This window comes from Nycticebus coucang, chromosome 12, assembly GCF_027406575.1.
Source record: "Nycticebus coucang isolate mNycCou1 chromosome 12, mNycCou1.pri, whole genome shotgun sequence".
NCBI classification, from domain to species: Eukaryota; Metazoa; Chordata; class Mammalia; order Primates; family Lorisidae; genus Nycticebus; species Nycticebus coucang.
The window spans coordinates 4,886,131-4,912,841 of NC_069791.1; the positions used below are offsets into that span (position 1 = coordinate 4,886,131).

At 40.6% G+C, this 26,711-nt stretch overlaps 1 protein-coding gene across 4 annotated transcripts in view; it reads left to right on the forward strand.

The window, feature by feature from the left end:
- The window catches only part of TAFA2 (TAFA chemokine like family member 2), a 480,911-nt gene that overhangs the window by 430,760 nt on the left and 23,440 nt on the right, over window positions 1-26,711 (forward strand). The window contains exon 5 of one of the 4 annotated variants that reach the window (XM_053555353.1): window positions 1,089-1,144. The exons of the other annotated variants lie outside the window; for them this stretch is intronic. Within the exon in view, the coding sequence (XP_053411328.1) occupies window positions 1,089-1,100 (12 nt within the window). The 3' untranslated portion in view covers window positions 1,101-1,144. The remainder of the gene's footprint in view (window positions 1-1,088; window positions 1,145-26,711) is intronic. 4 annotated transcript variants of the gene reach the window in all.

Consider the following 26,711-nt stretch of genomic DNA (forward strand, 5'->3'; position numbering starts at 1 on the left):
TTAGTTTTGATATTATTTAACATATCCGTTTTTACAACTTGTCTGGATATAGTCCAAGGATTAGTTTATAATCTTATCTAGATGTATGATTCAGTTTGCCAAGTCTCAAATGCATTGACTAATCAGAAATACATGAAAGTGATTAAGTTTCAAATAGCATAAATAAAACCTGCTTCGTCAAATTATTCTTGATTCTAACTTGTTAGCTAAATGTTGCCATACTTTTCCAAAATATAGTGAGTCCATATTCAGTTATGTAGAATAATTATTTTATTTATGAATTAACACATAGCACAATCCATATGAATTCTGACAATATAAAATTTCCGGGAAAGCTATTTATGCCATGACAATATTTTTCCTCAATGCTATCAATTTTCAGCTAAAAAGTTCAAGATTCTGAAACAAATGAAAAAAAAGTAAGCTCCCTACAACCAAATTTTGTTTTTAACCACTTTAGCAAGCGAAGAAGATTAACATTTAGTGTACACTTAAAATGTGTGCCATGTACAGAACAGAGTGCTTTAGTGAATTAGTTCATCTAATCGTCTTACTAGCCCAGTGAAGAAGATAATAGTATTATCCCCCTTTTATATAAGTAAACCAAAACCAAGTTAAGTGACTTCATATAGAAATATAGCTAAATAATTGGAAGCCAGGGTTCAAAACATATAGTCCCATTCTAAAACCTAATCTTTTATAGCCTGTATTTCACTAGATAATTTGACTTGTTCTTAAGTAACAGTGATAAAAATTTCCTATACTTCCTTTCATCAAAGGTCAACCTTTAAAAATATCTTTAACTTTCTGGATCATTGAAATTAAAAGGTCAAGACCATGCAATCTCAATTCTCTTAGAAAACATTTCTTTTTAAGAAATGCTGTTACCCTCTCTGTTGGCTCTGTTCACAATGATCCAAAATTGAGTCACTGTTTCACAAATTCTTCTTGATATAGTAAAACAAAACGAAGTCTCGTGAGTAGAGAGAAGCACATGTACACCCTGGAATTTGATTTAGTTATAAGGTATTATTCCACCCAGAGTCAATAGGACTTTCTATTTTTACTTTGTCTCTTTTTCCTTAAAGAAGAGCTGGTAATGGAGGATCTCATTTGAGACATTGTAGAGAGGATTCCTGCAATAGTAGGTGTTTGGATTAAATTACTTTTAAGATCTCTTCCAATTCTAAGAGTATATGATTCCTACTTAAAAAAGGAAAAATCATCATGTATCATAGAAGAGAAGAAGGCTTAAAAGAAGCTTCTTGAGTATAATCGAAATAAATTATTATCCTTTTTTTAACCGTCACAAGGAAAAGTATTACTCACAAAATGGAGCTATTTAGACATTTACAACTAAAGGAACATCATGGAATTCCAAAGGGCTAGGCAAAGATATGTAATTATATTTGGATCACAACAAAAAAAAAAAAGAAAAAAATTGGGCAAGTTTCCCGGATGCCACACAAGAAGCAAAGTTTTGAGATCATCATGTTATTATTGCTCTGCCATCCCCACTGAAATGAAACAGAAAGTGTAGGAGATAAGAAAAATTCGCGAAATAGCTCTGGGTATAGTATTACTTCGGCTGCAGTGGAAATGTTAGAGGTAGTTTCCACTGTGCATGAATAGCAGTGGATTATTAAGAACTGGAGTTATTATTTTAATCATTGTTTTTGTCCATACACCTGTCTTGAATAAGGTGGTGTGGCCACAATAAGCCAAGAAGTCATTGGAACCATAATTTGGCAGGTCCCAGCCCCAAATAGATCATCCAAAAATTACCCAGGACTAGGTCATGTTGTAACTCAAGAGCTGCTCTCAGCCAAAAGCTGTTTGTGTTTCTTATGCAAGATATGTCAGTCTTATGGGATTAGCACTGCAAGAAAAATGGCTTGAGAAATGATAAAAATTTGCAGTAACGTGCACCTTCCCTTATAATTGCCCATATCCAATCTGGAGTGCTTGGATAAGGCTAGTGTTAGAAAAAAAACACAGCCAGCCAAAGCCATCAATAAGGCTCGCGTGGCCGCAGCAGAGACAGGGGGCACCTTTCAGAATTGACTACAAATAAGGGGCTTAAAAACTCCCTATTTAAGATGAATTTGAAACCTACATTGTACTTTCTACAAATGTAAATTAAACTGTCCCCCTGTCTTTTGTCAGATTCAGGAAGCTTTTTGTTCTGACCCATTTTCTACTCAAGGGGAAAAGGCAAAGAAAGACCCATTTTTGGAGCATCAATATTTTGTTGCCTGCATGTCCTTCAAAGCCCGGAGCCCCAGCATCTGATCTGGAGAGAATGGAGGAGGCAACATTTGTTTCAAACCCTTTTTCTTATTCTGCAGGTGGAAAACTTAATGACTACCTATGACATACCTCTTGTATTACTTTTAAGATCTCCTAAGTGAAAAAGAAAGAAAGGGAAAGTCCTATAAGCCTTTTAATTCCAAACTCACTTTCACAGATAAATAATAAAGAACTTTTCAAAGAGTCATTAATAAAAGAATAGTCTTTCCAGTGTGAGAGAGCACATAATTATATTCTAATTATACAACAGAAAAGGAGCAAGGGTAGAGGTGCTGGAGAGCTTGTAAGATATGAAGAAAAAAGTCTCTAACATTGGTGGAATCATTAGAGGAAAGACTATGGTTCATTTTTTTTTTTTTTTTATGTTTTGATATTCTTTCTCCCTGGAAGATCTAAAGGAAATAACATTCTGCTTTTAGAATTTTGGATTTGCCCACTGTTATGGACACCAATTCCCAAACAACAGTGGTCAGTGTAGTTTTTATGTTTGATTTTTACCAAAGGAAAAACGAACTTAACTTTGTGTTTTACAGGATTTTATATTGTCATTAGAAAGATTATCTTTATAAATCACAAATTCCAGGTCTATTGACTTTTCATATACTTTAAGATCTTTTCTGGGTAATTTTTAGCTAATAGGAATTATCTCACCTTTATTCATTTAAGGTGATTTAAGCAAAAAATACCTGTCATTTTTGAATGTCCTCTCAAATACAAATGAGTTTTATTTCGATTATGATTTTATTTCGTTTTATTTTGCAATGAAAATTAACAGATATTAAGCACTTCCTGTAGGTAACATTCTATACTAGTGCTCGTATTATAATCAAAAACAACAAATGCAAATAGGAAGCATTTATTTAGCTCTTACTGGGTGCCAGGCTCTCTGCTGAGTGCATTACGGTGTCATCCTGCTTAATTTACCCAGCTGCAGCAGAAACTAGAGGGAATCCAGAGATGTACCGTACCGTCCTGACCCAGACAGGGTGTGCACCCAGGGGGGCGCATGAATAGTGTGAGCTGCGTTATTCTTTATCCATGAGCTGGCCATTGACAATAAACACTGGAATCGATGGTAAATATAAGCCAAGGGTGACGTTGTTATAATAATGGGATTGCATAAACCTTGAGTTCGGATTCCTTGTGTGCACAATAAACAAACAAATAAATGAAAAATAAAGAGGATATTGAGTTAGATTCAGTTCTAAGTTACTTTAACTAGTGTTTATGTTTTGGTTCCATGTTTCTAACTTCCTTTCCTGCTAAATTTATTTGACATTAATAACTGGCTAAGACCAGAAGATAGATAAGTGTTACGTTTTTAATTCTTTTCCCTTATGGAGAAAATAAATAGCATCTAATGAGGTTTTGCTGATGAAATCTTCCAGTTGTCCTCTTGCAGACACTACTGTATCTTATCCCAAAGCTCAGGGAGTCTGTTCAGTTGGTGGATCTGAACAGCGTCCGGGAATGTTACTTCAAACCTAAGGCAAAGGGAGACGACTGTGAGAGGAAGATGTTCGTTTCCTTACCCTGCAGCTCATGCTTGGTGTGGACTCCGCGTCATAAGGCCTCTCTCGCCTGCAGATTTCAGTGTGCGTTTGGGAAGGTGCAGCACTTTCTTCATCATCACTAGCAGGCATGTGCCTGTCCATTTACCTCATCTTACTCCCAATCAACTCTAAACTATACTCTGGTCCACAGCACAGACCTTAATGACCGCAAGGGCTACGGTTTCTACATTACATTTATGGTTCCCACAGTGAGAAATACATTTTACATAGGAACCCAGCACACCGCACACACTCACACACGCCATGTGGGAAGTAAAGGTGCATTCTCATATTTTTGTTTTATTATTTTCTTCCCTCCCTCCCCTCCTTCCATCTCAACCCCATAAACTGGTTTTATCACCTGCTAACCTGCTAATATGTTGCAACCTAGAGTTTGAAGAACACTGCTTTAGGAAGTGATGTTTGATTGTTCTCCGTCTGCCCCATGGAGCTGATAGCCACTGCTAACTTGTAGAGTTACAAACTACTGAGCAAACAATTTTCAAACCTATTTACCTTACACATTTAAATTTTCAGTATGTATGTGCAATATTTGGAGAGTAAAAATTTCATGAGATGTCCTCACAAAATATCGATTTTGTGGGAAAGAGTAAGTATGCTGTGTGTATTTATTTATCTAAGAGGTCTTTGTGTCTCCTATTGTCAAATTCTGTTCTAAGTTGTGGGCACAGCAATGACAAAAACATAGCAAAACAAAATAACAAAAATGTAGGAGACTTCCTGTCCTTGACGGGCCTGTGTTCTCTTGGGGCATTTTAGTTTTCTGCTCCTGCCAGCAAATCATCACAATTTAGAGACTTAACGCAGCGCCCACTAATTACCTGCAGGTCAGACATGTGGGCAGAGGGCGGCTCAGCTGGGTCTCTGCTTCAGCTTTCACAAGGCTGAAACCAGGGCTGGGTTCCTCCTTTTTACAATGGGTCTGTCCTTTCTGGAGGCTCTGGGGGAGAATCTGTTCCCAGGCTAAGCCAGGTTATTATCAGAATCGAGGCCCTTGTGAATATAAGACTGGGATGCCTAATTCCTTAGGGGCAGTCATTGGGACCCTCCCTCCGCTCCTTCAGACACCTGCTTTTCTGGTCACAGTCCCTTCACCTGAAGGCAGCAATGGCATACGGAGTCCTTCTCATGTGTTGAGGCTCTCTGACCCCCTCCTCCTCCCTCCTCTGTCGTCCTCTCTATCATGTCTCTCCGAAGGACTCTGCCTTTCTCTTACGCTTTTAATTTTAAGTCCTCAGGGGATTACCCTGGATCCACCTAGCAACTTCACCTATATCTACAGAGTCCTTCCACAGCAGTACTTAGATTGGTACTTGTCTGAATAATCTAGAAATGTAAACCTTGGGGATATGTCTTTAGGATTCTGCCTACCATAGAGGAGGAGAAAAAATAAATAAGTAAATGAAGCATATTAAATGTTAGATGGTGATAGGTGCCATATAAAGAAATAAGCAAGGAGGGAAATGGAGAGTGCTGTGTGGGGGCTTGCGTATCTGATTGAAGTCATGGAGGCGGAGGATGGGCCATGTGGCTGTCTGGAGGAAGAGCTTCCAGGAAGAACGAGAGTGGAGGTTGGTGCTCCCCTGGGCAAATCATTTGGGGGCCGGGGGCAATGATGCTGTGGATGGAGTGGGTAGAGTTAGGGTTAGAAAGGCATCAGGAGGCATGTTAGCTGTCTTCACTTTTATCCTAAAGAAATAAAACAGGGGCACTGTCATTAGATGGAAGAGAATGGTGGAAGAGTACGTATGTTTTATGTGAATGTATCCAATAATTCTAGGTCACGACACTTAATGAAAGCAAAATGTGGTACAGCCCCTTGAATCTGATGTTTATTAAGAAGCGTAGGTGGGCATTCTTGACTCCAGTGATGAGAAATACAGACATTGAGTGCATGAAATTTATATCAGGCAAGATTTAAAATCTCAAATTATATGGAGATTAGAAACAAGACAAGTAACATGTAATCACTATAACACGACCAAGTTTTGAATAAAGAGAAGTGGATAGAATAAACTGATGTAAATAGATTAATATATTGAAGGTATTTTTTTTTTCAATTAGATATTGAGTTTGAGGTAGGTAAGACACAAAGGTAGATATCACAGAAATAGCATTATTAACAGTAACATTTTAAATCTGGTGTTTTAAATTTGGAAGTGCCTTAAATAATTAAACTATTTTAATAGGGCCAAGAGTCTCTGTCTTGGCATTTGTTTAGAGAGTTAGAGGAAATTAGTGCCAAAAATAGGTCATCAGGCTATATTTCCAAAATGTGGCCTGTATTTTATAATTAAAATGAAAAATGGGTAGTGTATGATTGCTTTGAAGTTCTTGTAAGATGTAGAAGCTTCTACAGTATTTGGGTGAGGTGTTTAGTTGTAGAAGTGACTCTGAGTATTGCATGTATAATCTCATAGTTAGCCATGAATGTTCGCGTGTTGTAATAGAACCCAGTTTGGGAACCACAGAGGACTCTGACCCACCGTCAGGTACATCTTCATGTCCTGTGGACTAAGAGGCGAGGGAGCAGTGCCTCGGTCTTGTATCCAATGGCTAATGGGTTTTACTTTTAGCATTTAGGATCTTGATATTTGTTTAAAAGTCAGTATTCTTGGGAGAGGCAAAACTTTTATCTGTGTTTGGTTATCTGGATTGCCTTAATAAAAGAGAATAGAACCCCATAGGACTTGGAGTATAGGAGCGTATGTTCAAGGAACCATATTTAGTGGTGACTATCCATTTTTCCCCTATAGTGAGTGACAAAACCTCCTATTAAAAATATAGGAGACCTTTCTTGAATGCATCCCCTCATGGCTCTCTCTCCCCCTACCCCTCACATGTCTTCAGTGGAATTTAAATCTCTTGATCAATAATTTCAAATCTAATTTTATTTTTTTAGCCTGGAGAGGGAAGTGAAGATGTAGTTGAGAAATACAAGCTAATTTTTCCAGAGCTCAGAATTCCAATTCTTTCTTTTCTTTTTCTTTAGACAGAATCTCATTTTGTGTCCTTGGGTAGTGTGCCATGGTGTCACAGCTCACAGCAACCTCAAACTCTTAGGTTCAAGTAATCCACCTGCCTAAGCCTCCTGAGTAGCTGGAACTACATGCATCTGCCACAATGCCCAGCTAAGATTTTCTATTTTTAGTAGAGATGAGGTCTTGCTCTTGACTTAAAGGTTGAGTAAGAATCTACCAAGTCCACTAGGTCAACTTCTCAGAACAAACATCAAAGAGGTTATGCAAAGTTGTGAGGATGTAGCGGACCCTATCTTGCTCACAGAATTGAAACTGGTTCATGGGATAACTTCACATATGTGAAGGGAAGTAGATTATTGGACGTCCCTTGGAAGGGAATTACGGCAGGCTGAGTTTGTACCATGACAGGCTTTTAAATGCCCTGGTAAAAGATGTGGATTTAATTCCTAAGTAATGGCGGGTCATTGAAGAACCTTAAGTGAGTAGAGAGAAGGGTATGATTTACACTTGGGAAGTCCATTTGGCTGTGGTCAATAGAATTTAGAGGAGTCTGAGAAATGGGCCTGAAATAAGGTAGGAAAGTGATATAGTGTAGGTGTGGAAGGCTAAGAGATAGATTTGGTAGGACTTGGTATCTAAGTGAATATGAAAAGTGAATGAAAGAACTTATTCCAGACTCAAAAAATATATTTCTCATATATTTCTGGCCTTACTTATTTGGCAATAGGAATTGATAAAGAGATTAAGAAGTGGAGATGATCTAGTAATTTGATAGATAGGCCTGGAAATAAAGACAGAAATCTGGAAATCATTATTCTCTAGATACTATAAAATGATCAATTAGGAAAGCTCTGGAAAAGGGAACATATAGAAAAAGAAGAGCGTCTAAGAGAATTCATGAGCAAATGCAGAAGAAGGTGCCTGCTGGGGAGCAGGCATTGTGGACAAAGGTCAGGAGGAAGCCCAGGAAGGACCAGAGTCTGGAAGAATCCAGAGGGAGAGATGTCCAGGGATCCAGGGCTGCCAGTTGATTCAATAGGAGGTGGAACCTAAACACAGATTATCTTCCTTTACATTTCTTTCTGAACGTGAGATTTGCAAGAAATACTGGAAACTCATTTTCCATAAAGTAAACATTATTTGCTTTTTCATAATTTTAAAACTTGTCTTCTAATGAGTTGGTGTCATAGGAAACACACTATAAACATGCAGAATATACATCCATTTAAAACAGATGCATTGTTAGAAATAACTTGAAAAAATAAGAATGAATATGAGTCTCTTTAGCAGAACTAACGAACTCCATTTCAGGGAAGCTTGTCTGTAGGTTGGTCCATTCTTTCACTCTGAGAAGGTTAAGTGTGACGTCTGCCAGGTGCCAGACATGGTGCTGGGCTTCAGGGATGCAAATTTAAAAGAAAATCATGACTCTTTTCTGTTCAAGAGTTCACAATTTGGATAGAAACCCAGTAAATCACTGTCACATACAGAAGTGGTGGGACAGAGGCCCATGCAAAGGCCATGGGAGCCATTGGCAGTTCAATCTTGCATGGCCCATAACTCTTTTGAAACCCAAGGATAACAGATTGTGATGCCATTCAGGGGCAATTTATTATAATCTGTCTCGTTAGTATGCACTGACACAACAAAATCAAAATAGTATGTTCCATAATGTCAAGATTAAACTCAATTATTTTTCACCTTTATATCTGGTATTGTACTACCAGAAGAGAACAAAAAGATCTGACAAAAAATTTTCTCAACCAAACCATCTTTCTATATATATATATATATATATTTTTTTTTTTTTTTTTTTTTTTTTTTTTGAGACAGAGTCTCACTATGTTGCCCTGGGTAGAGTGCCATGGCATCACAGCTCACAGCAACCTCCAACTCTTGGGCTTAAGTGATTCTCTTTCCTCAGCCTCCCAAGTAGCTGGGACTACAGGCACCCACCACACCACCCAGCTATTTTTTTTTTTTATTGCATTTGTCTTTGTTGTTTAGTTGGCCCAGGCTGAGTTCGAACCCACCAGCTCCAGTGTATGTGGCCAGCACCCTACCCATTTTTGAGCTACGGGCCAACTATGCATAGAGGCCAATCCAACATTGAATAAGTCATTTTTGAATTGTAAGTTTAAACCATTAAAAAATATGTGTGTGTATATATATATATGTATACATATATATGTATGTGTGTATATATGTGTGTGTGTTAGTATGTGTTCATACATATATATATATATGAGAACGGACAGGAGAGAGGGAAGGAAGGAGAGGGGAAAGAGATTTTGTGTATAAAAAATTGGAGACACAATAATAACTCTAATTACATTGAAAATAATTTAAAATTCTCACCAGCAAGTGAGAATATTGGAACCTTACAATAACATTTCACATATTTGTTAATGTTTTAAGCTTATAAAATACTTTGAAAATCCTAATATATATTAGTTACAGCAAAATCAGCCAATCACTTGAAATGCAATGTAAGATATAAAATTCAAATTGGCAAATTAAAAACAAAATAAGCAGAAGTAGTTATAGCTTATACTAAGCCAGAGAATTTCATGTTTAATATTTAACTTATTAAATGTTTAATATTTGACTTATTAAAAATGTTATTTTGACTTATTAAAAATGAGTTATTTAGGCTGGGTGCAGTAGCTCAGGCTGGTAATTCCAGCACTCTGGGAGGCCAAGGCAGGTAGATTGTCTGAGCTCAGGAATTCGAGGCCAGTCTGAGCAAGAGTGAGACCCCGTCTCTAAAACTAGCCAGGTGTTGTGGTGGGGACCTGTAGTCCCAGCTACTTGGGAGGCTGAAGCAAGAGGATCACTTGAGCCCAACAGGGGTTGCTATGAGCTGTGACGCCATGGCTTTCCACCAAGGGCAACAAAATGAGACTCTATCTCAAAAAAATAAATAAATAACAATAAAAATGAGTTTTTTTAGCTGTGATATATACTATTTGTGTCTGTGGTTCAGTATTGTGGCATTTTTGCTCCTGTTAAGTAGCTATGTTGGCTTCTCATGATTTATGGTGAGATTAGTCTCAAGTTGACAAAAGGCTGTTTTGTTGAGGGTATGCTCACCATTTGCTATTTTGTCTTGACCTTTCATTGCTTACTCTTGCCTGGTGATAGGCACATTTTACCCTTACATTGCATCTCCTATTTTCTTCTTGGCCTGTTAAAAGAAAACAATGGGTGAGGGGGAGGTGGGAGAGGCAGAGACACAGACAGAGAGAAAAGCCAGGCAGTACAAATTCATTTTCAGAGGATGCTTGCTAATAATTGAATGCAATCTCTGCCTTGAAACTTTAAGATACCCTATAGGTGAAAGGGCTGTTTGAGTAATTGTGGGGAGAGTTGGTTCGGTCAGTTTGTTTCTAAGATTCATACACTACAATGCTTTTATTCTATCTTGAAAGAAATAAAATTGAGTTTTAGCAGACATTTCGGCTGACAGCTGGGAGAATCTAAACAAGTGTTGTGATTAGAAATCTCAACCCCCAGCTTCAGTTACAACATAGGATTGATTTATGAGATTACTGAAGGCAAATGTTTGGCCATACAGCCAACCATTGTTTCACAAATGGTTGAGGTTAAATTTCACAAATGAGATCGGCTTGCTGAGCACACCCCTGCATGTATGTAGAGATGTGAACCCTTTGTCTTTAGATGATAGCTTTGAAGGTTTCTTAGATGGGCTGTAAGGGAATGCCTTTAGGAATAAAGTTTATGATAAAATCTATTAATGGTAACTTTTAACAAACGCACATTTTACCTATGTAATGGTCTAATGAGACCCTATTCAGAGAACTATGTCATATCACTATATGATACTAAAAGTAAAGATAAATATTCATAACATGAGAGAAAGTGTTCATGTGGGTGAAATTTAAAAAATCTCCAGATCGTGATAAGAATTATTTTCACTAGTAAGAGTAACGTCTCCCTAAGGGTTTGGCCTTTCTAAGATTACCAAAATTAGAGAAGTGGGGCTATTGTTAGAATGTATCAGGTAATTTTTAATTCTCCATGTTATCCAACGTGGCTACTTGGGGTTCCGAATGCAATGCTAACTCCTAACTCATCACTGTCCCAGAAAAACATATGAACCAATATCATCCTCTCATTTCTTCTGTACAGTGATTCGCTCGGCCTAATCCCCACAAATGGACACCAAGTCCATCTCCTAGTGAACACGTGCCTAGTATGCCTGGCCCTTGCAGGATACTGCTCTGTGAAGTCTGCTGAGAGGAGGCTGGGATGTTAATGCTGCCGCCGCTTTGATGCAAAGTTAGGTGTGTGTCGCCCTGGCTGAGCCTTGCTGATCATTTGTGGACATTTTCCTCTCTTTCCTTCAGTCTTCTGAGACTTTACATATCTTTTCTTTGCAATAGGCCTATTTGATTCTCCAGCGGGAAGTTCCCTGTATCCCTTTTTATGTAGTACAAAATGAGAGCTCTATAAACCAGCCAGGAGTATAGACCACATTCTGTTCAGAATGCATGCCAACCACTCTTTATAGACCATGAAAGAGGAGTGACCACATCCATAGAGGGCGATCTTTAAACTCCAGCAGAAAGATTTTCAAGAAGTGCTGTCATTGTTGCCCCATTACCAGATGTTCCTGTGTACTCAACGGGGGATAGGTAATAGGAGTTGTATATTCAGAATGATAACAAGTTAAATATTATGATGGATAATATATGTTGATTTGGCTAGGCCAGAGTGCCCAGATATATGATCCAGCATTTATTATTATTATTATTGTGTCTGTCAAGCTATTTTTGCGTGAGATTCATGTTTAAATTAGTGGACTTTGAGAAGCAGATTGCTTTCTAAGGGCAAGAGTACAAGGGAATGACATCCTCTGAGCAAGATGGAATTCTTTAGCTGATTGTTTTGGTTTGATCTGGCCTTCCACATCAGATTTCTGGCTCACCAAGCCTCCACTGCTGTGATTTATTTCCTTAAAATCTCTCTCTCCCCCCCCCCATATATATATATACACACATACATATGTATGCAATATATATACATACATATATATGTAATATCTGTATATACGTATATATGTAAAATATATATAGTCAAAATCATTATGCTGAACTTGAGACTCATGGAGATGCCACTTTAGATGGCATATTTTCTGATTTCACACACATTAGAAGGTTTTAAAAAGACATTTTGAAAAGCCATATCTTAGCCCACCTGTGCTGCTGTAACAAAGAAATGATAACAAACTGGGTAATTTGTGAAGAATTATTCCTGACAGTCGTGGAGGTCAGAAGTTCAGGATCGTGGCACCGGCTGATCCGGGGTCTGGCAAGGGCAGCTCTCCGCGTCCCAGGTGGCTCCTTTGTGGGGAGGACAGTGCGCCCTCGCGTCGTAAGAGGCGGAAGGGCCGAGGAGCTGGCGCCGTGGGAAGCTGCGTGTCAGGGCCTCGGTCCGTCCCTGGGGAGGAGCCCTCACCACTGTCACGTAGGCAGCACCTCTGTCATTAATGTGACAGCCCAAGCAGTTTCAGGTTCGCAGTCAAGTTGACAGTGACACGGTAATTTCCCATGTGCCGTCACCCCCGCCTGGGCAGCGTCCCCCTTGCTAGCGCCCCCACCAGCAGGGCCTGCGTTGCCCCCAGGAGGGCACGCTGCCACGTCACCGCGTTATCCCCAAGGAGGGCACGCTGCCACGTCACCGCGTTATCTCGAGGAGGGCACGCTGCCACATCACCACCGACGTCAGCGGTTTCTCACGCAGCGTCCACTCCTGGCTTTGAGCCTTCTGTTAGGTCCAACCAACTCGTGGCCTTGTGGACGCCACTGTGGCATCGCCGGGAGCTGCCTCTGGTTAAACAGACGCTGAGCCTGCGTCTCTCTCCTGATCCTTGGCAGCCACTCGCATTTTATATTTTCATCGTGCTGCCTTTTCCCGAGTGTCACATGGTCTCCAGCTGCACATGCTGCAGGGGAAGCCACTGTGGACCCGGCCTCTGCCGATGCCATCGGGAGCTTCTGCACGTGGACAATTACGAATAAAGTCGCTAGGAACGTCCACACACAGATTTTTTTTTTTTTTTTTTTTGTAGAGACAGAGTCTCACTGTACCGCCCTCGGGTAGAGTGCCATGGCATCACACGGCTCACAGCAACCTGTAACTCTTGGGCTTATGCTATTCTCTTGCCTCAGCCTCCCGAGCAGCTGGGACTACAGGCGCCCGCCACAACGCCCGGCTATTTTTTTGTTGCAGTTTGGCTGGGGCCGGGTTTGAACCCACCACCCTCAGCATATGGGGCCGGCGCCCTACTCACTGAGCCACAGGTGCCGCCCCCCACACGGATTTTTGTGGGGACCTAAGTTTTCAGCTCCTTTGGGAGGATATCCAGGAGCGCTCCTGCAGGCTCTATGGAAGGGCATGTTTAATTTTGTGAAACCTCTTGAGCGCGCTCCAGGGCGGCCGTCCTTCCCCGGCCGTGAGTGACAGTCGCTGCCGCTCTGCCTCCTTCAGCTCTGGGGTTCCTGTTCTGGATTTTGGCCATTCTCAGAGGTGTGTGCAGCAGAGTTTTGACAAACTTTTATGACCTTCCTCCAAAGGTCACCTGCCTCTTACCATATCTGTGAGATACAGATCAGTTAGGGAAGGGCAGACTTTGAGAAGACACAGCAAGGCAAGCAAGTCATTTAAAAAAATTGTCATCCTAAATTATCCAAGCCTGCAATAATGAATTTTTGTAGAAAAATAAGTTATTATACCAAAGAAGATGATCTCATTTTCTCCTCGTATCCCGTACAGCAGAGCCAAGAATCACAGTCATCAAAGCATTCTGGAACTCCATGCCTAGCTACTTAGCTTACTGTGTAGACAAGGAGATCGTATTCCTTGGGAGAAGAGTAAAACTCTACCTTGATTTAATAGGATTTCTTTTTTTTTTTTTTTTTTAACAGAGCCTTACTCCATCACCCTGGTAGAGTGCCATGGCATCAGCCTAGCTCAACAGCAACCTCAAACTCCTGGATTCTAGTTATTCTCCTGCCTCAGTCTCCCAGGTAGCTGGGACCACGAGGTGCCAACCATAATGCCCAACTAATTTTTTCTATGTTTAGTAGAGAAAAGTTCTCATCCATGCTCAGGCTGGTCTCAAAATCCCAAGCTCAAGGGATTCCCCTGCCTTGGCCTCCAAGTGTGCTTGGATTACAGGCTTGAGCCACAGCACCCAGCCAATAATATTTTTGCATGAGAAAATTATATACTTCTGGGTGGGGGAGACAAGATGGCGGACTGAACCCAGCTTTCCACAGAGGCTCCCGTCCAGAAGGAGAGTTAAGGGACAGGAATTTAGTAAGTATTCTGGTGGACTTGAGCCTCACCAAGAGAGAAGGTTGAAGAACGCACATCAACACTGCTGAGGCAAGCTGTGATCACAAAGACGCAAACAAAAGGTACAAAATCCACCACCAAGCAGACAGGAGTCCCCCTCCCCCATGGGACCGGCTCAAGAGCCCCACAATTAAACAAGCGGGTAGAAATTAAAGGTCTTCCCACTACACTCCACGGGAGAGACCTTCTAAAAACTGGACCTACCTCCCCTACTGGGGTGCCGTGGCGTTCTCCTGCTGGGCATAAAACTGAATAAAACTTTAAAAATCCTTTGCTGGCAACCCTGAATCCTCAACACTCCCCTCCTGCCCACTGAGGTCTGGAGGCCAGTCCCCCAGGAGTTCGGATCCTTGAGTGATTTCTCAAGGGGAGTGGACAGTCCCCGAGTTGCGACTGGTCAGCACTGACTCTGAGGCACGCGAGTGAGGAGAGGGCACTGGGCTGAGGGGGAGTCATGCCTCGGCGGCACTTCCCTGTGGTGCGGTGCAGCAGCCCTCCCCGTGCATCAATACAGCCAGACATAAAACCGAATGAAACTCTAGCTTCCCCTCCCACTCTCACTCAGGGTCTGGGGACCTGTGCCCCAGGAGTTCGGATCCTTGGGTGATTTCTCGAGGGGAGCGCACAGTGCCCGAGCTGTGACTGGTCAGCGCTGACTCTGAGACACGCGGGCGAGGAGAAAGCACTCTACTGAGGGGGAGTCACGCCTCGGCGGCACTTCCCTGCAGATTAGGTGCAGCAGCCCTCCCCGGGCAACATTACGGGGCCGGGCACAAAACTGAATAAAACTCTAGCTTCCCCGCTGAGAGCTGAGAGCCCCTACCCTCACTCGGGGTCTGGAGGCCTATCCCCCAGGAGTTCTGATCCTTGGGTGATTTCTCGAGGGGAGTGCACAGTGCCCGAGCTGCTTCAGGTCAGCACTGACTCTGAGACACGTGAGCAAGGAGAGGGCACTCTGCTGAGGGGAAATCAAGCCTTGGCGGCACTTCCCGGTGGTGCGGTGCAACAGCCCTCCCCGGGCGGGCGTAAAACTGAATGAAACTCTAGCTTCCCCCCACTCCCAATCGGGGTCTGGGGGCCTATCCCCCAAGAGTTTGGATTCTTGGGGGATCTCTTGAGGGGTGTGGACCCAGCATAAACTGCGGCCGCTCAGTGCTGACTCTGGGGCATGAGACAGAGGAGAAAAGGTTCGGCTGAGTGCCCACACCAGAGCAGAAGTTCCCTGGAGGTAGATCAACAGCCGTTTTTTCTTTAACGGAAGAATGCTCACTTCTGGATATTCTGAGGCCACACCCCCTGTCTCCCTGGGCAACCAGAGGAGGCCACCGGTAAGCGGGGGATTTCCTGACACTGCTCACAAACCTGGGAAGCTTCCAGGGCAGGGCCGACCCAGAGAGGTGATCGGCAAACCTCCAGTAGCCAAGAGGACACAAACCTCCAGCAGCAAAGACGTTTGAACTCAGAACAGCCCGTCTTCTGTAGGCGATTTTGGCAGGAAAAGAGACAGAACCCCGCAAAGTTGTCTGTTCTGTTCTGTTCTGTTAGCAGCATCCATCAGGGACGGGGCTAAGCCCGAGTGAACACCTCCCTCCCATCACCTGCATCAAGCACTCAAAGATGTCAGGCCCCATCTCCTCCTGCTAGATAGCGGCAGTCTGTGGGGGCCTGGCAGACTTCCTTGCGATTCAGGCAGGTGCAAACCCCTGGAGTGTCTGTTCACTGCAGGCGACTGGGTTAGCCATCTGCAGAGATACCAGTGACTGGGTCTGACGGAGGGGCAAAGTGGGGAAGGAGATGTCAACCTTCCCAGACTGCTCTGTTTGCTGGGTGGCTCCTCCTGACTCCACGCTGCACTGGGGTGAGCCGTGTCAGAGGAGTCACGAGGCTCCTGTGATCCAGTTCCCAGAGACCTCTTGAACTCTCCCACCCGAGACAGGTGCCGTTTGAGACAGTTGATTTGGACCTTTTGAACTGGGCTAATAGACTGAGGACTTTTCAGGTGGTGCCCTGGGTGTGCGGTTGTAGGAAGGTTTGATTCTCCTTTTCCAACTGGGGCCAGAGGTGGGCGGGCAGGGTGACTTAATTGCTGATTTTTCCACACAGCTGAGACTTCAAACCAGAGTAGAAGTTGCAATAGGATCGAACAGAAACCAGCTGAAAACAAGACAGAACCACTTTGCTCCACCACACCAGACAGGGCCCCAGTTTCTCAGGCCACAACACTGTACGGCCCCTCGATAAAGCCCCAGGGGAAAAACCAAAGGGAGTAAAATAACCATGGGGTGGAATCAGCGGAAAAACTCTGGTAACATGAATAACCAGAATAGATCAACCCCCCCCAAGAAAAGATACGGCAGATGTGATTGAAGATCCCATTCATAAACAACTGGCTGAGATGTCAGAAATCGAATTCAGAATTTGGACTGCAGACAAGATTAATAAAATGGAATTAGGAATTCGAGGAGAAATTCAAAAGTTGTCTCAAGAATTTAACGAATTTAAAGACAAAACCACCAAAGACTTAGACACGCTGAAGCAAGAATTTACAGCCCTCAAAGATATGAAAAATACAGTAGAATCCCTCAGCAACAGAATGGAGCAAGCAGAAGAAAGGATTTCTGACATTGAAGATAAAGTCTTTGAACGCTCCCAATCTCTCAAAGAGGAAGAGAAATGGAGAGCAAAAACGGATCATTCACTCAGAGAGCTCTCAGATAATTAAAAAAAAAGCAATATAAGAATTATAGGGATTTCTGAGAACGATGAAGTGGCCTCCAAGGGCACAGAGGCCCTTCTGCATGAAATTATGAAAGAGAATTTTCCAGACATGCCTAGAGAATCTGAAATTCAGATAGCAGACAGCTTCAGAACCCCAGCACGATTCAACCCCAATAAGTCATCCCCCAGACATATCATAATTAGCTTCACTAAAGTTAACATGAAAGAGAAGATTCTCAAAGCAGTCCGGCGAAAGAAAACTATTACATACAAAGGTAAGAATATTAGAATAACTGCAGATCTCTCTGCTGAAACTTTTCAAGCCAGAAGAGGGTGGTCATCAACTTTTAATCTCCTAAAGCAAAATAACTTTCAACCCAGGATCTTGTATCCAGCTAAACTGAGTTTCATCTATGGTGGAGAAATTAAATACTTCAATGACATTCATATGTTGAAAAAATTTACCATAAGTAAACCAGCTCTTCAGGATGTTCTCAGACCTATCCTCCACAATGACCAACCCAATCCTATACCACAAAAGTAAACTCACTCAGAATCTTCGGATCAAACTCCAACTTCCACACTGGTGAAAGGATTAAAAATGTCCACTGGACCTTTGAAAAACTCGATACCCAAAATTCCACCAGACTTACCAATACTCTCCATCAATGTGAATGGCTTAAACTGTCCTCTAAAGAGGCATAGGTTAGCTGACTGGATACAAAAACTCAAGCCAGGTATTTGTTGCATACAAGAGTCACATCTCAACTTAAAAGACAAATACAGACTCAGGGTGAAAGGATGGTCATCCATATTTCAGGCAAATGGTAATCAGAAAAAAGCAGGTGTTGGAATTTTATTTGCAGATACAGTAGGCTTTAAACCATCAAAAGTAAGGAAGGACAAGAATGGTCACTTCATATTTGTTAAGGGTAATATTCAATATGATGAGATCTCAATTATTAATATCTATGCACCCAACCAGAATGCACCTCAATTTATAAGAGAAACTCTAACAGACATGAGTAACTTGATTTCCTCCAGCTCCATAATCGTCGGAGATTTCAACACTCCTTTGGCTGTGTTGGATCGATCCTCCAGCAAGAAGCTGAGCAAAGAAATCTTAGATTTAAACCTAACCATCCAATATTTAGATTTAACAGACATCTACAGAACATTTCATCCCAACAAAACTAAATACACATACTTCTCACCAGCCCACAGAACTTACTCCAAAATTGACCACATTTCAGGTCACAAGTCTAACCTCAGTAAATTTAAAGGAATAGAAATTATTCCATGCATCTTCTCGGACCATCATGGAATAAAACTTGAATTGAGTAACAACAGGAATCTGCATACTCCTACAAAAATATGGAAGTTAAATAACCTTATGCTGAATGATAGCTGGGTCAGAGATGAGATTAAGAAAGAAATCGCCAATGTTTTGGAACAAAACGACAATGAAGACACAAACTATCAGAACCTCTGGGACACCGCAAAGGCAGTTCTAAGAGGGAAATTTATAGCACTGCAAGCCTTCCTCAAGAGAACGGAAAGAGAGGAAGTTAACAACTTAATGGGACATCTCAAGCAACTGGAAAAGGAAGAACATTCCAACCCCAAACCCAGTAGAAGAAAAGAAATAACCAAAAGTAGAGCAGAATTAAATGAAATTGAAAACAAAAGAATAATACAGCAGATCAATAAATCAAAAAGTTGGTTTTTTGAAAAGGTCCATAAAATAGATAAACCTCTGGCCAACCTAATCAGGAAAAAAAGAGTAAAATCTCTAATCTCATCAATCAGAAACAACAAAGACGAAATAACAACAGACTCATCAGAAATCCAAAAAATCCTTAATGAATATTACAAGTAACTTTATTCTCAGAAATATGAAAATCTGAAGGAAATTGACCGATACTTGGAAGCATGCCACCTTCCAAGACGTAACCAGAATCAAGTGGAAATGTTGAACAGACCCATATCAAGTTCAGAAATAGCATCAACTATACAAAACCTCCCTAAAAAGAAAAGCCCGGGACCAGATGGTTTCACGTCAGAATTCTACCAAACCTTTAAAGAGGAATTAGTACCTATATTACTCAACCTGTTCCAAAATGTAGAAAAAGAAGGAAGACTACCCAACACGTTCTATGAAGCAAACATCACCCTGATCCCCAAACCAGGAAAAGACCCAACAAGAAAAGAAAATTATAGACCAATATCACTAATGAATATAGATGCAAAAATATTCAACAAGATCCTAACAAACAGAATCCAGCAACACATCAAACAAATTATACATCATGACCAAGTTGGTTTTATCCCAGGGTGTCAAGGCTGCTTCAATATACGTAGATCTATACATGTAATTCAGCACATAAACAAATTAAAAAACAAAGACCATATGATTCTCTCAATTGATGCAGAAAAAGCTTTTGATAATATCCAGCATCCCTTCATGATCAGAACACTCAAGAGAATTGGTCTAGAAGGGACTTTCCTTAAACTGATAGAGGCCATCTACAGCAAACCCACAGCCAATATCATATTGAATGGAGTTAAATTGGAATCATTTCCACTCAGATCAGGAACCAGACAAGGCTGCCCATTGTCTCCATTGCTTTTCAACATTGTAATGGAAGTTTTAGCCACCGCAATTTGGGAAGAAAAGGCGATCAAGGGTATCCATATAGGGTCAGAAGAGATCAAACTTTCGCTCTTCGCAGATGATATAATTGTGTATCTGGAAAACACTAGGGACTCTACTACAAAACTCCTAGAAGTGATCAAGGAATACAGCAGCGTCTCAGGTTACAAAATCAACATTCATAAATCAGTAGCCTTTATATACACCAACAACAGTCAAGTTGAAAAAGCAGTTAAGGACTCTATCCCATTCACAGTAGTGCGAAAGAAGATGAAATATTTGGGAATTTACCTAACAAAAGACGTGAAAGATCTCTATAAAGATAACTATGAAACTCTAAGAAAAGAAATAGCTGAAAATGTTAACAAATGGAGAAACATACCATGCTCATGGCTAGGAAGAATCAACATTATCAAAATGTCCATACTACCCAAAGCAATATATAATTTTAACGCACTCGCTATTAAAGCTCCACTGTCATATTTTAAAGATTGAAAAAACATTACTTCGTTTTATATGGAATCAGGAAAAACCTCGAATAGCCAAGACATTACTCAGAAATAAAAACAAAACAGGAGGAATCACACTACCAGACCTCAGACTTTACTACAAATCGATAGTGATCAAAACAGCATGGTATTGGCACAAAAACAGAGAAATAGATATCTGTAACAGAATAGAGAACCAAGAGATGAATCCAGCTACTTACTGCTATTTGATTTTTGACAAGCCAATTAAAAACATTCAGTGGGGAAAAGATTCCGTATTTAACAAATGGTGCTGGGTGAACTGGCTGGCAACCTGCAGAAGACTGAAATTGGACCCACACCTTTCACCATTAACTAAGATAGACTCTCATTGGATTAAAGATTTAAACTTAAAACATGAAACTATAAAAATACTAGAGGAGAATGCAGGGAAAACCCTTGAAGAAATTGGTCTGGGTGAATATTTCATGAGGAGAACCCCCCCGGGCAATTGAAGCAGCTTCAAAAATACACTACTGGGACTTGATCAAACTAAAAAGCTTCTGCACAGCTAAGAACACAGTAAGCAAAGCAAGCAGACAGCCCTCAGAATGGGAGAAGATATTTGCAGGGTATATCTCTGACAAAGGTTTAATAACCAGAATCCACAGAGAACTCAAACGCATCAGCAAGAAAAAAACAAGGGATCCCATCGCAGGCTGGGCAAGGGATTTGAAGAGAAACTTCTCTGAAGAAGACAGGCGCACGGCCTTCAGACATATGAAAAAATGCTCATCATCTTTAATCATCAGAGAAATGCAAATCAAAACTACTTTGAGATATCATCTAACTCCAATGAGACTAGCCTATATCACAAAATCTCAAGACCAGAGATGTTGGCGTGGATGCGGAGAAAAGGGAACACTTCTGCACTGCTGGTGGGAATGCAAATTAATACATTCCTTTTGGAAAGATATATGGAGAACACTCAGAGATCTAAAAATAGATCTGCCATTCAATCCTGTAATTCCTCTGCTGGGCATATACCCAGAAGACCAAAAATCACAACATAACAAAAATATTTGTACCAGAATGTTTATTGCAGCCCAATTCATAATAGCTAAGTCATGGAAAAAGCCCAAGTGTCCATCGATCCACGAATGGATTAATAAATTGTGGTATATGTATACCATGGAATACTATGTAGCCTCAAAGAAAGATGGAGACTTTACCTCTTTCATGTTTACATGGATGGAGCTGGAACATATTCTTCTTAGTAAAGTATCCCAAGAATGGAAGAAAAAATACCCAATGTACACAGCCCTACTATGAAACTAATTTGGGACTCTCACATGAAAGCTATAACCCAGTTACAACTTAACAATAGGGGGAAGTGGGAAAGGGGGGTGTGGGTAGAGGGAGGGGGATCGGTGGGATCACACCTGTGGTGCATCTTACAGGGGTATTTGCGAAACTTGGTAAATGTAGAATGTAAAGGTTTTGGCACAGTAACTGAGATAACGCCGGAAAGGCTATGTTAACCACTGTGATAAAAATGTGTCAAATGGTCTATGAAGCGAGTGTATGATGCCCCATGATGATATCAATGTATACAGTTATGATTTAATAAAAGAAAAAAAAGAAAATTATATACTTCTAAGTTTCCAAAGACTCCAAGGAGGCTCCCAGAGTTCTGGTGGTTTTGCCTTTGTCATTCACAACAGATACATTGCCAGGGGCTAATTATCTATCTATCCGTCTGTCTATCTATCCACCCATCCATCCATTTATCCATCTATCTATCTGTCTCTATATCTGTCTAGATCCATGTCTGTATCTAGATTTATCTACGTATATTTATCTCTATCTGTCTGTCATCTATCTTCTATATATCTACTCATTAACCTCTGTGAGAAGTGGCTGGTATGATCTTCTGAGAAAGCTTCAACAGTGGCATAATGATTAAGGACCTAGTGTCAAGTCAGGTTACTTGGGTTCACATCTTGACTCTAGTGGCCTTGAGAAAATTATTTTACATCTGTGCTTGTAAATTTACACATCTGTGAGACTGGGACAGTAATATACCTATCACATAGAACTTTTATATGGATTAGTTAATATTTGAAATGCACTTAAAACTTCCTGGCAAGTGTAAGGACCACACATGCGTGTTATGTAAAATATGTAAATTGAGAAAGTTGTTCATAGGCTAATAAACTGGATCAGCTTTCTCATAACTCAAATCTGAAGATTATTATTTCACAATTGCCAGTATTGTTAAATAAACGCTAATGTGAAGATACCTTGAGATTTCCATAACTACCTTTGTTCATATTTAAATTAGGGCTTTAAAGAGAAAACAGAAATTCACTGGGGTGGGGGTGGGGGTTGTCTGTCTGCTCCTTCCCTCTTGAAGAATAACCACAAAAATTTCATCCTAGATAGAAACCACGGAGCTGCACTAATTACCTTCCAGGGTTTGTAATGGGCACAGAGTCTGGGCCATCCCAGCGCTTGCTGTAGACGCACTCGGGGAACCTGTTGTGCTAATCAGTTGTAAAGGTGCTCTTCCTGAGTCTGTGCTGGACACGCAGCGTGTCCGTTCTTTCTTTGTAGCGGTCAGACACTTTTCAGCACCAGCCCTGCAGGACTCGTTAGGGATCCAAAGCAGACAATTTTTTTTCTGACCATTATCAACATTTCCTCAACTAGTGTTTCTGTTTCCACCAGTGCAATTCAAGGAAAGCCTCACACTAAAACCTCTTTATGGTTAAAATGTTGTGCTAACTGGAGAGGGAGAGGTGTTATTTTGGGTTATGTGAGACATCTTAGTGTGTGTTTCAGTTTAGTTTTCAGATTTCGTAGTAGTTTGCTGATGGCCATTTGAGATGGGGTTGGCCTAGAGTGGTTGGTGCAGCAGTAAAAGATATTTATTGAATGCTGAGTCACCCTTACCCATTTTGCTATTACTAATACAATGCTAATGCTCTTACTAAATCACAGAACACCAACCAGAAACTCATACAGAAAGTGTTTATAGATACTTAGCGATTAGCAGAGGCCAATACCTATTTATAGAATAACAAATCTAAGTGATTTCATAAACCTCAGTACATTTTAACCCAAACCTGTAATAATATCTAAGTTTTTGCTCTTAGGAGACATTATGTGCAGAATATAACCTCTTTATAATTTTTCTGGACTGTAGCATAACTTTTGAAAATAAAGCAGGCTTTGTCCTATGCTTTGTACAAGAAATAGCCCAGCTTTGTGAAGGACGGTCACAGTACTGACAAGCCAGAAAGGTACTCCTGTGGACTGCTTCATTATATAACTAAATTTCATATTTGGTAATAGCAATAGAATAATGAGACTAGTTTTAAATAGATAGATCTATGTTTTTAAAAGTATTTCAAAGTACAATTTGAAAGTGTTTACAATTACTATCTATTATATTCTTACTACAGGAATAATTTGGACCTTTGAAGCAGTGTGAAAAGATAGGGATTTTCTTCATTTATAGGTGAGGAAACTAAGGTTTTTGTGGTAACATGGCTGGGCCATGCAATTAATAGATAGCCAAGTCAGGATAATGCCATGACTAGATGATGGTGTAAAGCCCGTGCTCCTAACTATTACTCTATCCAACTGCCTGCCTGTTTCTCTGAAAATCTGTGTTCACCATCGTCTTCATCATCACATCATCAGTAGAAGAACATTCAGTGTGTGTAGGACGTATTACATCTTGGCCAGCTTTTAATTACTCATGGTAAAGAAAAAAATAAATAGGAATTAAAACCCACATACAATTATCTTTTTTGAATTTAGGGCAATATTAGAAAATTTTCATTCTAATAGAAATTTTCTTTCAATATAATTTAAAAAATCTAGTGCTAAACAAGAGAATATTAAATAATATAAAATTCTAGTGTTTGGATTTTATTTTTTTTCTGCGACAGAGTCATGCCGTGTCACCTGGGCTATAGTGCCACAGCCTCAGCTTAGCTCACAACAACTTCAAACTCCTGGGCTCAATCCTTCTGCCTCAGCCTCCCAAGTGGCTGGAACTGCAGATGCCACCACAGTGATAGCGAACTCCTGAGCTCAAGTGATCCTCTCAGCATCCAAGAGTCTTAGGATTATAGGCATGAGCCACCACACCAGCCAATATTGCAGTGTTTTAAATAGATCTTTCTGTAAGAAGCCTGTTTGACCTCCTTGTTATACTAAATCTTTTTTCTCACAGGGAATAGTGTGTGCCATCACTGTAATGTAATTCTCAGAGTTCATGACCCTGGACCACAAAACTAGCCGATAATATGATAGTCAGTCTTTCACGTTACAGGCCCCATACCTCGTCTTTATGATAGTAAAGTTGAAGAAATTAATGCAGTGTTGTATGAAGAACCCTTGCTAAACTTAAACATTTATTAGCAACCTGATGTGATTTAGGAGATTTCAGAATTTTTTTATGCTTCAAGGAATGCTCCTTGTCTGCCTATGATAATGGCTGAAATTCCTGTATTAGAGCGTCATTCATTCATAGCTTGAAGCTCAATATTCAAGAGCTATTTAATAATATTTAAGTTTCTATGATAAGGGTAATTACTTTATCTCGTGATGATATAATTATTGTCCATACTAGGTCATATTTCTAGGATAAACTTAGGATAAATGAGAATTAGAACTATTCTAATTGGAAAACAGACTGGAAAATATAGTTATCCCAACTGTAAATATCTTAGGTAAGTTCTAGTTTAAGCTTTAGATGAAAGCAAGTTTAGAGGCAAGATGCAGATTAATATGACTGTAATCAGAGGTACTATGCAGGTGGAAGATTACTAAAGATAAATTTCAAATATTAAATAATTTTGTTGATGACTAATTAATACCAAATACATCAGTAAGTTGAAGCCACATAACATAACCTTTCTTGCTGACTTTCCTCAGGAAAGTGCAGAGTCTTGAATTAAGGGACAATTAGACAAAGCAGCTTAGAGACTAGAAGGGCACTCTGGGCCTCACAAGACCCAGGAGACTGTCAGCGACCAGCAAGAAGAATGGCCCTGGGGAAACTCTCTTATTCCTGACTAGAAGCCCGAAGTGGTAAACCCTAAGAGTAAGAGGGAATGAGAAGTAAAATAGCCCTCCCAGGGCTCAGTGTGAATCATATTAATACCTTGCACTTTTATTGAAATAAACATGGATTTTTAGGATACACTTAGCAAAAGCAGCTGTAATTCCTCCCTGGGAAGATCCCAGGACTTGTCAGTCTACATGGAAAAATCAAAATGCAAGTATATGCTACTTAACAGAGATACATCTCAACTATGTGGATGAAGAAAAATTAAAAACAGAATGATTGCAACATGCAGACAGCTAAAGAAAGCTGATAAAATAACATTAATACAAAAAAGAATCTGCAGCAAATATTTTTTCTAAAGAAGGGCATTTATTAATGATACAAGGTTTAATTCTAGATAATATAAAATTTTAACAATAAAAAGTTTAGTTCCTTAGAAGGAAACCACACAAATGATTTTCTGCTTACATTAACACTCATATCCTATCTCCATTTTCACAAGAATTAGGAAAACTAGCATTTCTGAAGTTCTTCTCACTGTGGCCAGGCACCGTTCCACACGCTTTACACACATTTGCCCATTTAATTCCCTCAACCATCCCGTGAGAAAGGCTTTATTATTATCCTTATTTTATAGATGAAGAGATCAAAGTATCAAGTTGCTACAGTTCCCTACCCCAGTAAGCAGCGGAGCTAGGATTAAACCTGACAGTCTAGTTTCCAAACTGGGAGAAAGCATATTTGAGCGGGAGGAATGTGATAGGACCAAATCATTTCTGACTTTCTCTCTCATGCATGTTTGCCATGGATGGGGTGAGGGGGGCGGGTCTGAGATATTCCATTCCCTCTGCTTCATATATTAGTTCAAATTCTTCTCCATCCCTTCCTTTCAGAACCTCCTAGAAGCCCAGATGTGTTTTTTTTTTTTCTTTTGTCTCACAACTGAAGTCAGATTTCTCTTGGATTTTATGAAGCCAGAACTGAAGTGATTGAGTGTATGTGTGGGGTGGGGTCCCTGCGACGTCTTCCCTGTAGACGGGCCTGCTTGTTCCACACTGCTTTTCTGAGTGGAAAACCAGTCCAGAATGGAAGTAAACTAAGGAGTACATTTTTTCCCATCGATAGTTTAAAAAATGTAGCAGGGAGAAGTTCTGTTGCTTCTCTCTCTCTCATTACTCTTTCTATTCCCCAAATCAAAGCTGCCATTGTGTCAACAGAAAGAATAGTCACTCTAAAGCTTATAAAAAGAGGCCTGTGTGGCCTCCCATGTCCGTCCAGCCTCTATCTAGTTTTACCTTCCGGGAACAAGGCTTCTCCAGAGGGGAAGTTACAACAGTAACATCCTTGTGACTCCTTTTTTTGTGACCCCGTGACAGCAAAGGCCATACTGCTTTTGCCCGTGACATAACCTTAGTGAATAAACATAGCACTTACCATGCACACTTACATTCGTTGAGTAAACACGGGAACAAACACAGGCACAAACCTCTGTGACACCGTGTCCTGCTGCGTTCCTTGTGGCTCACGCCACTGCTGTCGCCA